Source organism: Protopterus annectens, chromosome 2.part0 (genome assembly GCF_019279795.1).
Source record: "Protopterus annectens isolate FY-2018-M chromosome 2.part0, PAN1.0, whole genome shotgun sequence".
Lineage (NCBI taxonomy): Eukaryota > Metazoa > Chordata > Ceratodontiformes > Protopteridae > Protopterus > Protopterus annectens.
Window position 1 is genome coordinate 11,185,342 of NC_056728.1, and position 15,000 is coordinate 11,200,341.

The 15,000-nt window shown below is 37.1% G+C and overlaps 1 protein-coding gene across 1 annotated transcript in view; it reads right to left on the reverse strand.

Annotated features, from left to right (window-relative positions):
• LTBP3 (latent transforming growth factor beta binding protein 3) overlaps positions 1–15,000 on the reverse strand; it is a 1,089,474-nt gene that overhangs the window by 353,291 nt on the left and 721,183 nt on the right. Inside the window, exon 7 of the mRNA XM_044060493.1 lies at positions 2,308–2,466. Coding sequence (XP_043916428.1) covers positions 2,308–2,466 — 159 coding nt within the window. The remainder of the gene's footprint in view (positions 1–2,307; positions 2,467–15,000) is intronic.

Genomic DNA, 15,000 nt, shown 5'->3' on the forward strand with positions numbered 1-15,000 from the left:
AGCATATGTATTAATACTTATTTTCTGAAGTAAAAGACGTCTATTACTCTTAATTATTGTCATTATTCATTCAGTGTAATTCACCACCTTTCCTCCAAAGGTCACTGGTTGTAGGGGGGATTAAGAGGCTGGCCAGTTATTGTGCGAATGCTCTGACCATTGGTAGGGTTGCCACCTTTTCATATGGCCAGGATGGGATATATTCGGAACACACCAGATTTTTCAGGCCAACACATACCCACGGTCAGTACAACAGATAGTACTTTTGTTTTATATCTAAATGTAAGATTATTGTTGCAGCAGTTTAGCTGCTTCTTCTGTTTCGTTCACTTGCTTATTCTGTTTCTTGTAACATGTAGGTATTTTACATACGAAAATAACTATTGTATGTGACTATTACATAAGATGTGTGACATAATTATGTCCTACGATTGCAGGATATTTTACATTTATAATGGTTTTGGTATGGACACAACTGCCCAGAGGGGGACTGTCCCTCACAATGTGGGACAGGTGGTAACCGTGACCATCGGACTAGACTTAACTATTGGCGGCACGCTAACACGATGTGTTTCGCTTCCACTTGGTATAACTGTCGACACTACAATGGAATACGGGCACAAGGTTTTAAATGTCATTTGGTCGAGGGATGGGGACTCAATATTCAGCTACGGGCATTTGTGTTTGCTTCTTATTTTTGTGTTCGCAAAACTGACTTGAATGCTTTGCATACATTTCAGTATCCATGGACACTGACAGGTGTAATTACTATTAGAGGCAGGCTGTACTATTTAGCATTTTAGATTGCACTAAAACAGCCAACATGTCCACACCTCTGTGTGGCACTTGGACAAGCCCCATGCACTTGTGCACGTTTCCTATGCACGTGGATGTGGTGGCAGTGCACCTTCATTAATATGCATATGGCACTACTAAGCCATCTCTACGCCGCACGGTCGGCGCAAGCCTAATGCCGTCCTTGTGCCGAGCTTCATGAATCCCAGGGACACACTCACACACACACACACACACACACACACACACACACACACACACACACACACACACACACACACACACACAGATATATGTGTGTGTGTGTGTGTGTGTGTGTGTGTATGTGTATGTGTGTAGCTGGTACATATGCCAAATGTTTAGAATATTAAACATCCCTTTTCTTTAATTTTGCTGGCTTTTCTGGCCTCTGGGTTTGTAACTTAATGGTACTGTAGGTGATGGAAATTTGCCCTTTCCTCACTGTTGTGAATGTGCAATCTCAGAGTTGGTATATATATATAATATTTTAAGGGGTGTGGGGGTGTAGGGGGAGGCTTGTCCCTTGCATAAAACAAATTGTAAGTGTTTTTTTAGGTTTCATGTGTTTAAAACCATGTTTTTAGCTTCATGTTTTTGTTCAAAATAGGCTCTGTGTGTGTGTGTGTGTGTGTGTGTGTGTGTGTGTGTGTGTATGTATGAATATATATATAAAATCATTGTTCATTTGATCTAAAGAGCATTTTTTCTAAAAAAAAAAAAAGCACTGTTTTATTTGGTCTAAAATGCATTTGATCTAAACTGCAAAAAATTGAAACTCATTTTACTGAAAATGTCACATACACTAAATACGTTATGAAATATTTTTTGTAGGGGAGCAAGCCCCTTTGCACCCCTGATCTGGAAGGGAACCCTCAACACACCCCTAACTTAAATATACTAACTCCACAGTGTAATAGGAATAGTAAATTCAGATTACTTTCTTTCAATTTTCTACACAAATTTAATGACACCATACTGAAAATAAGTGAAGTAGCAATTTTCCAGATCATTTACATTCACATAGATTAAACTCAACATTATATTGTGTAGGGCATGGGAATCGCATTCTGCTGACATTACAACTGTGAGCTTGCACAAACTAACTCTCCCTTCCTAGAGGTTGTGGATTCTCCAGTAGCAAAACAAATAATGGAGAGTACAGCCCTCATATCAATGGGGCTTTAATGTTTACTCACAGTAAAAGTAACATTGCTGGATGTAATTTAAATGAATGGGACCAGTTTGGAAAATGCTGTTTCATTCAGTGGCTTGTGTTTGTATTTATAACTTAGTTGAAACAATATTTGAAATAGAGTTTTCCCTAACTTTTCAGCTTCCTGAAGAGTTAGCTTCATTTGGAATTATACCTGTCTTACTTTCTAGTGTTATAGAATTAAAGACTGTTGTATAAACAAGATTGGATTCATTCAAACTGAATGTCAGCACAGACTTGGTGCCCTTCTGTCTCACTGATTGAAAATAAATGCTCACCTGTCTTTTCAGCAGGACACCTCTCACAGTGAGAGCCCCATGCCTTGCCAACACTGCAGCAACACAGCTGTTTGGTCAAGTTGGTTGGGAGCGGGTGTTCACATTGCTGTTTCTCATTGACAAACCGGTAGCACAGACCCTTTTCTTCTGCTTTGTCAGCTGCATGGAGAAAATACAGAGAGTTTGTGTGTTAGAGGCCCATCTCTTTTACTATAACATTTTCTTTATCCGCATGCATGTTAGGTGGCCACCACTATACAACAACATGTGGCACAGTCCAGTATAAATGGTGATATTTCTTTTCTAAGATTAGAGTTACTCAAGACTAGATTATGTTTGCATGTAGTGTATACAAAGCATGTAAAAAGACTCAGTAACATTTCTTAACCACAAAATACAGTCACCTAATTACTTAATGTAACAGTAAGTCTTTGAATGTCTTGCAGCACCATAACAGAGCAGAGCATTCCCTTGACAAAAGTATCCATCCAGCAGATGTTGAGAGTACAGCTGATGAGAAATTGCAGCTTCATGTTATTTCATATGAGTAATAGTTCCTCAGTTTTGTCTTCACTGTGACTTTATGTATTCATCTAAAATTACAATTCTTCTAAGAGGAACCAAGCTTACATAAGATAAACAAATACCTATTAATTTAATTGAAGACATAACATATTGTAAGTGATAAGAAATGCACACCACTCTGCCATAATTTTGGCACAATGATGTTACCTTGTATGCATGCATGCATAGTGTGTCAATGCTACTTCATTTACCAAAATATTATCTTTCTCTGTCTCTCTCGCACACACACACACACACACACACACACACACACACACACACACACACACACACACACACACACACACACACACACTCTTCTTCTTTGATTGCCCACTTAATCCATTTCAGGGTCATGGGAAGGCCAGATTTTTTCTGGCATGTGCACAATCATTGTTAAATTGTATGCACACTAATGGACAATTTGAAGAAATTCCAGTTTGTCTACATCACATTGTCAGATTTGGGAGAAAACTGAAGCAGGCACAGGAAGGAGACAAGAAATGTACACTGTAAGACAGCAATACTGACTCCTATGCCGTTGTGATGTTCTTTACAGCATGGATATACCACTATCAAACTACTTTGTCCAAATTTACTCACAACAGTAAAGTAAAGATGTGATTTTTTTGTGTGTGTGGGGGGGATGTTTATATCAAATTGTACAGCAATAGATCTTTTAGAACATGTTATTTTGATATAGTAATATGGAGCTTTTCTCCTTGGGCCTCCACTGTAAATGGACCTGGTCCAGTCGGAGTATCCCGGTAAACAAATGTAAAATAAAATATAAATAAATTAAATAAAATATAGATTTGTTTGTGTTTAATATTCAACTCATTTCAGGTTAAAAACCTTGGTAACTAATTTATTTGTAGTGGGTGACCATTTCTGTTGCTTAAGGTTTCTAGTTTACTGTGCTCAAAATATGCACATTAGGCTTTCGGAATGCTGACCATACATCTGAACTGTACAGATTTTTGCAGAATGCCCAGATTTTAACCTCATAATTTTGGTCCATTTTTCATAAAATCTTGGTATTCTGGCAAATTAGTGGTAAATTATTAAAAATTTAAGTTACAAAATAATGTAAGACAATTGAGTTTCAGACATTATACCCTTCAGAAAATTCATGCTAATGCAAAACTGTTATTCTGTCAACTTTCTAGTTTTGTAAGAATAATATTTAAAAAATGACCCTATTTTTGGGCCTTTGTCCCAGTATGGGTTTGTTCAGATTTCTTGCTGTAGGAGGTTGAGAGGTATGATGCTCACAACCAGTGTCACTACATTTTACTTTAGAACAACAATAATTAGTATAACGGTTTCACGTCAGTATTAATCTTTTCACCCAGGTTTTTATAACTTTTCAGATGAATATTGTGACATCTATCCCATTACAAATTGCTTTACAGATAATTCATTATTTTATATAGCTATGAAGTCAGTTTTAAAACAGTGATATTAGGGAACTTTGGTTGGTGCCTGAGTAAGAATTTCGTAACAGTTGCCAATATAATGAATCGTTGAAAGAAGTTGTAACAGTAAATACAATCTGAAAATACAAGGTGGCCAACTCAAGGAAGTTGACTAATTTTTCAAAGAAAAGGTGTGGTGCATGTTTGCAACAATCTTTATGTGATGGAAGTACGTTCAAAATGGTGAGTGAATTCAACAAAAAATGCAAACAGTCTTCTGAAAATAGAAAAGGCTGTTGAAATAAGATCAGCATCCTATCAACTGGGTACAGAAGTCATGAAGTACGTGGGTGGTCCAATTAGCATTTACCTGATGTTAGATTTATATTTCTCTGTAATGTTGCTACTTACCCGGCAGTTTGGTGAGGGGAATGTATTGCAACAAAATATATTTCTGACTAAAAAAAAATATATAGCAAATCATGCTACTTATCAGACACCTGCCTAATCACCCTCTTGGTCAATGTCAAAGTGTTTTGTCTGTCAGTGACTGCAGCACCAGTAATAGCTACCACACAGTGCCACCTAGAGGATGTTTTATGTTTAGGAAAACAATGCCTTCAAGTATGACTTTCTGTACAATTCAAATTACAATGTTCAGCAGTGCCTGCCTGTCTCATTCACAGATACTCAGGTGGACAGTGTTGGCCCCCAAGGATCTTTGTAATCAGACACAGATACTCAGGTGGATAGTGGAGGCCCCAAGGATCTTTGTAATCAGAAATCTTCAACTGTATTTTAGCTGCCCCGTGCTAACATGTAGATTTTGTATCAATTTGTTCCAGATATCTTAGCATCCTTTACATTCCTACAAGGTCCATTCCAAATTCTAATAAACACTGTGTAAAAAGCTATTTCTTTGTCTTTCTTATTTTGAACTTAATTATTATTAGATTAAGTTTTCCCAGCTCAAAGATGACTAGGTAAGCAATGACAGTCACAGGTAGTTTCATATGCTAAACTCAAGTTTTTGATCTTTTGAACATTTGTCTCACTCAAAGCATTTTTACTGACTTGACCTTCTTGGTAACAAAGTTTCAAATTCTTTTGAACAGTCTTATGTTGGATAAAAATATTGACAAACTCTGAATTTTTGTTTTATTATAAACCCATTGCAAGCCAAAGTAAATGTATTTTTTGATGGTAGTATTATCCTGGTTAACAGTCATGGTTCAATCGCAGCACATTTATTTATCTATTATTTTATTTTTCTTTTCTTAACCAGGATGGTCCGACTGGACGAGGTCCATTTACAGAGGAGGCCTGGGGAGAAAAGCTCCACATAAATTCATAAACACAAATATCAACAATACTGATATTATACATAGTGTTAAAACATTGTTACACAAGTAGTATTTAGAGAGAAAAGAAAACATTAAAGGCAATTCAAATCAGCATTATTTACATATGTACAATTTGTTTGTTGTAAAAAACAGACAGAGATTACAACAAGTTCATGTTTGCTAAGGGATACCATTTTTTACCAAGCATGTTTACTAAAGGCATGTACTAAGAGAGAAAGAGAGAAAGTGTGGAGGTAACAGGTTTTATGATTATGTGACACATGGACAGAGCCAAGAACTTATAAGGTGGGCATTCAGGGAGCTTTTGAATTGTGTGGTATTTGATGCAGAAGCCATGGATGGAGGGAGATTATTCCAGGTTTTTGCTATACTATGTGAAAATTGAGCTTTGCCTGCTGTGTTGTTAGCTGATGATATAGAGAGAAGTGATTTATTGGCAGAGCAGAGTGTACGATTTGGTGTGTAGTTAGTCAGCAATTGCCTAAGAGTGGGAGTTTTGTTGGGTTGTTTTAAGTTGTTGTAAGCTATGACAAGTTGGTGATAGATTAGTAGGTGTGGGAGCTCAAGCCACTGAAGTTGTCTAAGCTGGGTTTGAAATGGGGAATTATTAGCAAACTTGGTGATTTTGTTGTAACAAGACTCAAATTTGTCTAGGTCAGATTTCCTAATATAAGTGAGAATTGGGGTTGCATACATTAGTGTGGAAAGAAGGTGAGTTTGAGTTAGGGTAATCTTAGCCTGATCTGATAGACAGTTTTTAATGTCTGTATAGGGAACCCATTTTTTGTGTACCTCTTTTATAGTTTGAGAGATATGGATGTCAAAATGGAGGTTGTTATCTATTTCAATGCCAAACAGTGTGGTGTGGAGAGAGGATGAAATGATAGCACCATTACTGGAGGTGACAGAGCTGGAGAGTGGAGAGGTTTTTGCTTTGTTTGGGGTGAATAGATGTAGTTTTGTTTTGTTTGGATTTAAGATGAGTTGAATATTAGTGACCCACCTTTCTACTGAAGCAAAATATTCTTGGGTCAGGTGGTGTAGGGTGGTAAGAGATGGGGCTGAGCAGATTAGGGTGGAATCATCTGCATACTGTATTAATGAGGCCTGCAGGGTGGAGGTATGTAGGTTATTGGCAAAGATAGTAAAGAGCAGTGGACCCAATATGGAACCTTGAGGTACACCAATGGAGGTTGGGAGAAAAGGGGATAGATCTCCTTGCCACTGGACAGCTTGTTGTCAGTCTGATAGGTAGTTTTTAAACCAAGCAATAGTGTTAGGGGTAAAGGCTAAAGAGGTTAGAGTATCTATTAGTATAGGGTGAGAAACCACATCAAAAACTTTGGAGAGTTCCAGGAATATAGCATATACACATTTGTTGTTATTTCTATGTTGGTCAACCATGTTTGTGAAGGAGAGAAGGGTGGTGGTTGTGCTGTGGTGTGGGTGGAAACCATGTTGTGTAGGGGAGAGGAGATTGTTTGAATTTAGGAAATACATGACTTGAGACTGTATGCATTTCTCAAGTATCTTTGATAAAGGAGACAGAATGGCAATGGGGTGGTAGTTTGAGAAATCATAGGAGTTTCCACCCTTATGAAGTGGAATAATGTAGGAGATTTTCCACAGTCTAGGGATATAGGATTCCTGTATAGAGTGGTTAATAAGGATTGAGACTGGATCTGAATCTGAATCTGAAGCAGACCCCGAGGCTACAGTACAGACTAGCTATGCACAGGTATTGCCTAAGGTAAGGTATTACAAATGAAAAAAAAATAAGCTGATTTCCTAAATCTTGGCACTTTATTTTGTGAAAGTACCCTTTGCCTTAGTTATAGGAGTAATTGGGGAATATTATTTATAGGAGTAATTGGGGAATATTATTATTTTACAAATGTAATTATTTATTAATAATTCTAGAAAGCATTACAAACTGCAAAACAAAGTATCCTTCATTTGGTATAATTGATAATATTGCTATTAAAAAGTATCTATAAAATTTGGCTGCTACTTCCAAACCTAAAACTTGAAAAACTAAAACAGCACTGAAATATTAATGCAAAATAGTAATGAAATTTGAAGCAGCATATATTTTAAATATTTAACTTAGTCTGCTTTGACAAATATACCTGCCTCTACAGGCATGAGGCTGAACTTCAGGAAGAGATCTTCTTACCTCCATATGTATGTGTTTGAAGCTGAGGAAGAGGTCTCCCTGAATCTATATGTATGTAATGAGAATGACCTATTATAGCACTCCTGAAAACACAGTGCCTCAGTAGAGATAGTGACTTTCCTGCCCAGCCACTGTTTAGATTCCCAGAAGTGGCCACTCCTAAACTGGCATTCAGGTTCCCAAAAGGGGAACCTTCTTCTTCCAAAACTCTCTTATTATGTTATGGAGTACAGAGTATGCCAGAAATATGGATTTTGCAGAATATTTACTGCTGATTTGCTTGGTTGTTTGTTCTTTCTTTGCAGAAAGTTATTATTAAAATTATCTGATTTATAATAGTATTTATCAGCTTTAGATGTATCATGGGGTGGGGTCATTCACTTTGCCTTAAATTTACCATAACAGAGGAAAAGTCTAGACTGTGGAGTTAAGTTTGCACTTTTGCGCTAAGCAGAGCAAGGCAGAATGCTCTGTATATCTGTAAATCTCTGCAGCACAACATTTGCTCAGTGCTATTTTCTTGCCAGACTCCCCCCACCCCCCAGCTGTATGCTCTGCGGCTGTGCATCACCTGTCCTGTAAGGCTGCTGTACAAATCTTTTTTTGCCTTTATGCTCTTGGTACTATTTCCCAGGGCTGGTATCAACTGTAGGTCAGTAATGGGAGGTGGAGAGGAGCAAAGCATCAGGCAGTATCAGATATGCCGCCTGCACATCAGGGTATATTTGTTTTGTATGCCATAACTGGACAGAGCTACTGATGTCAAACATTTCAGTCTATGTCAGCTCTGGCCCTCATTCTCTGCTGAAAAAGAACCTTGATGATTGGATGGGAGAAAGGAAATTCACCCCAGGGATCACGCCAGTCGCCCTGCTAGACAGGGGTCCAGGGAAGTAAATAGCATGGGAAGAAATAGCCAGGGAATTGTTATGGCTAGGCTTATATAGGCCCTAGGGCTGATAGCCTAGTACAGCCTATGAACCTATGAACCTATGAACCTATGAAATGCTAAAAGTAGCCTGCTGCATGATTTCAGCACCACCTCCATCATCATGGATGTGTCTGATCATGGACAGAAACCTTGGCCTTGCTCCCAGAGTGGGCAAGCCAGTTAAAGGGCTCCACTGGTGACTTAGCCTTTAGGCAAACTTGGATCCTCTGGGTCACAGTCAGGATTCCATCGCTCTGTACCACAGAGTCTATTACTGTTATTAATTTGTAACTCTACTTGTTTAAAAGTAACTGTCCAGGTTCAGTCATCTCATCAAACAAATTGTAAGATGGAAGGGATAAACCAATGGGAGTTTCTTTAAGTTCTACATCCCAGGTTAATTACATCCAACCTGTTGACTGATATAGACCTAGTTGTACATTATCCATGTTAACTCTACAGTTAAAAAACTTTTAAAATAGTTTTATCTATTGTTAAATGTCACATAAATCAAACAGCAATAATAATAGCAACCTGTAGTGATACTAATGCTGTTAACTTATATTGTACAATACTGCTCAGTCATCTAATCATAATTTACTTTTGGATGGTGTCACATGCTATTTCAGTTAGACTTTTCTGAGATGCACCAAATACAATTTGCAGAGTTATGGAAAATGTATATTTACATATTCACAGTCTTTGATTACAACTGACATCAAAAAGCTAATGTCTGCTAGATATCACTTATTGGATAACTGTTGGAAAACTTGTATTACAAATGATTTTAACTTGTTGTATAGTGTAGAAATAATGCTACTCGTGACATTAAAGAATCCTCCTTTCTAAGCCAACAAATATCACACTAAAAAAGTTTGGAACCAAATTCTTTAGCCTGGTTATAATTTAACCCACTCCCTTTCCTTAGCCTGGTTAAATTTAGACTGGCTCCTTTTCCTTAGCTTAGGTATAATTGAACTCCGCTCCCTTACCTTAACCTGGTTTTAATTTAAACCCACTCCCTTTCATTAGTCTGGTTATAATTTAGCTCCATTCCTTAGCCTGGATATAATTTAGCCTGCTCCCTTTCCTTAGTCTGGTTATAATTTAGCCCCATTCCTTAGCCTGGTTATAATTTAGCCCTGCTCCCTTTCCTTAATCTGGTTATAATTTAGCCCCATTCCTTAGCCTGATTATAATTTAGCCCTGCTCCCTATCCTTAGCATGGTTATAATTTAGCTCTGTTCCCTTTCCTTAGCTTGTTATAATTTAACCCAGCTCCCTTTCTTTAGCCTGGTTATAATTTAACCCTGCTCCGTTTCCATAGCCTGATTATAATTTAGCCTCATTCCTTAGCCTGGTTATAATTTAGCTCTGTTCCCTTTCCTTAGCTTGTTATAATTTAACCCTGCTCCGTTTCCATAGCCTGATTATAATTTAGCCTCATTCCTTAGCCTGGTTATAATTTAGTTCCACTCCGTTTCCTTAGCCTGGTTATAATTTAGCCCTGCTCCCTTTCCTTAGCCTGGTTATAATTTAGCCTTGCTCCCTTTCTTCAGCTTGACAATCAGTCTCATTCTGAACAATCTGTACATCATTTTCAAGAATACATACAGAAACTGATAACCTCTCAGAATACTTCCATTTTAACTCCAGTACCTCATTATAATTGGACTCATTTTGCATTTCAAATAGTTCATCCATCATGCATTTGCAAGTAAATTGAAAAACTTAAACTTAAGTCTACAACACTTAATTAAGAAAATCTCTGGTCTTTTTGGGACCAGTGATGGAATCTTGTCACTATAGGGGTGGTTCTGATTTCTGGGATAGCTTCTTTCTATTTTTCTGGCTGTGCTCTTATTCAGAGGAGTACCTCAATCCTGATTTTGTGCACTCTGCTGGGAGTTACAGAAATTATTAAACATTGCCTATTGAAGCTGAAGAAATCTCAGAAGCCGTTTGTGTCTTCAAAAATGTTTTACTGATTGCTGAGACAGATGAGTACTGCTCTGAATCAAATGAATAAGTAAGGATCTTTCATGTGCTTAGATGACTTAGAAATGCAGGCATTCCCTAGCTCTATTTCAGCTGATAATATTCTCGGACATTTCTCAAGATCACAGTTTCATCTGTTGGTTGTCCTGTCATTATACTCAGAAATTTGTAAAACATAGAAGGAAGAGTTCCATAATATTGGAAACAGTCACTTTTACAAAGGTAAACTGTCTATTGAAACAACTACAGGTCCGTTAGGCCTAATACTGCCACTATTAAACAGCTTGGAAAATGTGTAACTCAGCGGATTCCTGACTGCCTCCTAATCCACAGTCTAATCTCCAACATTCTGTTGTTTTTTTTTCTTACCCATAATACACTACTAATAAAGCTCAACCTGATCTCATTGAATTTATTTGCGAATAACTTCACTCTAACACATTTGTAACAGCTATTCTACTGGACTTGTCAAAAAGCATTTGACATGATGTCATATCCTACTCTTCTTGAATCACTAAAAACCTATAGGTTTCTGTCTTAGTGCCCTGAAATGGTTTTAAAGTTACCTGTATAGCAAATCACAGGCTGTGAAATGAAACAATTACATCTGTGTATACATCCCATTAGCATTCAGACTTCCCCAGGGTTCAGTTCCTGGACCTCTCCTTTTCACTCAGTGTGATAGTGATGTTCACAATACAAGTCCAGTCAAGCCGATACTATATGTAGAAGACTGTATGACTGCAGTCTCTGGAAGCTCACCGGATATTGTTAGTCCTGCACTACAAACTACCTTCCACAGCTTTCCATCTTATTTAATTAATAGGGGTCATCATCTGCATATTTTCAAGCCCAAACCTATGTTACCCTATAACCACTTGCACATCTAATTTCAATTCACAAGTCTAGCCAACAATAGACTGTGCCTCGTTTCATCAGTTATGTATTCATACATGTTAAATTTGACTTTGCTGTTTAGTGAATGTAAAATTACAAAAAATAAACGTTAAGATTCAGGGGCATTTTCTAGTCAAGTGACTTGCTCACAGTCACACATAAATGGAGGTGGAAGGAATCAAACCCTGCACCTCTGACTGCAAGAAGTGAATGAAGAGTTCAACAATTTAATGCCCAGTACTTACTGCCTAATTCAAATATTCTGAGAACAAAAACCTGATTCTTAACTTGAGGTTCAGTTACCTAATTGACACGTAAGTTCTAAGAGTTGTCTGATTAGCAGGATGGTCTAGAGGAAGAATGATTCTACTGTCACGCTAGATAAATAGTAATTTATTTATTTATTATTTATTTAAATTTGTTTACCGCAATTATGCATACAGAATCTGATTATCAGAGAATAGGGTTTACTTCACTTGTTTTTTTAAACATAATTTATGCCAAAGACCCAAATGAAGGCCTTATTTATTATATAAAAGTAATATAATAGCCATTTTAGTAAGGGATGACCAGGTCAACAAGGTTATTTTTGACTTGGTGACAGACAGAATAAGATTGCATTAGCTGTGGATAGAAGAATGTCTGCTGATGTATTTGTTTAATGAATATCCACTGAAAAATAATTAAGCAGGAGAGAATTTTTACTGACTTGCTAATTGTGGGAGGGAGTGATTTGTATGTTTCCCTAACTCAAACTCATTTCGCGACTAGTTCTGTTTGGACCAAGCAGGGTTAACCATCCTGAAAAGTGTCTGAAACATGAAATGAGTTTGTTTTGCAGGAAGCATTCAAATGGAGGTTCATTTGACGACACGGGGAGCTGCTCTCTTTATGATTTGGATAAACCTAAACCACTCAGGTCTGTTTTAAGAACTGGTAGAACCCTTGGACCCAGTAATGTACCAGCAACTAGAAATCCCATCTTGATGTAACAGTTTATGTAAAAACAAATATAGTACTCATACTGGAACAGTTTTCTCAGAGATAGTTTTAAATCTCTCACCCATTTTATAACTTCTTAAAATGTTAGGTTATGAGACAGTTTTTCTCATTATGGTACATGAGAATTAATTTAAGAAACAGTTCCATTTCACTGTATAAACAGTAAGGGACTGATGAATGGATGGTCTAGATTCTACAAATCCAGATAGTACATTAAATCCAGTCACCATAATGAGATAAACAGATTGACATAGAGAAAGGAAACGTTTTAAGGTGGTACTCATTGACAGGCTTTGCATCTGGGTTTGTAATTACTGAACTGGAAAAGAAGCAAGGGCAGTTATTTCTGTGCATCTACAGAATGCAGACCTGCCATAATTTCATATATAATACATAGCTCAATAGTTTGTAACTGATGCACCTTAAGTAAGAAAGGAAATGACTAAGTTATAAAGAAGATTGTCTACAAAGTATTCTAAGAACCATGTAAAACTATACAAGTAATGTAATGTACACGAGTGCCTGAAGGTAGCCCTGGTCTTAGCAGAGAGACAAATAAATTAGTTTCTGGAAAATAAGACATTTTATGGAGTAAATCTGCTGTTTCTTAATTAGGTTTATATTGGTGTTTTTTACTGATACTGAATTTCTTTAGATGGAAGGTATTACTGGAGTTAGAAAACACCTTTTCTGGAAAGAATTAAAGACTTCACTGTGCATTTAGAGGCACTAACAACCATACCTTTGAAAGTCTTTGCTAAAAAGTTCTGGGCAAAGACAAAAATAATAGCAAGACAAAGGCCCTTTATCAGGGACAACACTTTAAATATTACTCTAATTCATTTTAAAATGTTAATACAACAACAGATGTTGCATAAAGTTGCATTTTCTGAACAACAGGGCATATCAAACAATAATGATTGCTATTTTGAACTGATTAATCCTGTGATTTTACAAGAAAACCATTAATTATATGAGGAACATCGCAAAAATATGAGGCAAAATCATGGACAGCTGAGAGATATGCTGATAACATGAGAGGACAAACTAGTAAACATATCAAATAAAATTGCTTGCAGTCAATCAACCTAAAATTCCACAAAGACAATAAGGGCCAGATTCCAAAAGACTTGCTCATTTTAAGTCTGTCTTGATTCCAAAAGACTTGCTGTTAGTGTAAGTAGCTTACTTTGGTGTAAGACCTGTCTATAAACAGTCGTATTATGGGGACCAGATTCCAAAATATCTACTCTCAACCTGCTGTCAGTGTAAGTGATCTCTTTCATTGAGCGGAAGTCTTTTGGAATCGGGCTGTAAGTGTTAAACTGAACTGTAAAAGAAACATTTCAAACTCAGTTCTACTCAGGATTTCTCCACAATATCAGGAGTCATCACAGTTGTTAACAACTGAAATATAAGTATTTAATTTATTTTCTGTAGACATTTAGTATTTTTTTACACTGTGGTGGTGCTAAACCCCAGTTGTAAGTAATGCCATACTTACAGTTCATGAAATAAGTATTGTGGACTGCATAGCTCTGAATGAATCAGGGACAAATCTAAACAGAATCAGGGACAAGTCCAGGGATGATCAGGGACACTATTAAAATCACAATACTGTTAACATGAGACATTGACAGAATAAAGGAATGTGAATTAATATACATTTTATGCAGTAAAAGAAGTATATAACTGTAATTATTGTCATTATTTATTAAGTGTAATTTGTCACCTTTTCTCCAAAAGTCACCAATTTTAGGAGGGATTGAAAGGGACAGAGCTAATATTTGAGTCAAAATCAGGGACATCTTTGAAAATCAGGGACAGTTGAGAGACATGGTGAACAGGGAGATTCATAGACGTGGTCTACTTTGTGTACAAGATGCATGACAGATTCTGTCAGGAATGGGTTGCTGGCATCCATGTGGTTTATGAAGGAATAGCATTCATTATAATGCACAACTTATGCACAGCCTGGGGATATATACTGTACAGTGAGGATGCTCAGCACAACCTACATTCCTGCAGCAGAAAAATCTCTGTCAAATGTGGCCTGCTAACCATGATATGATGGGCACACATCATGATAGGCTGTGTGAACAGCAGACAGCATACTGCTGTACCATGTGTTATTGGAAGAAGGTTGTAAATTTGTACACACACACACACACACACACACACACACACACACACACACACACACACACACACACACACACCTGTGTTGCTCATACACAATACAAAAGTGAAAATACACACACACTCACACATCTGTGTATGCATGTGCCATTCTGAGAACAAGATTTACTGACATAGAACTGATCACTGAATCTTCATTGACCA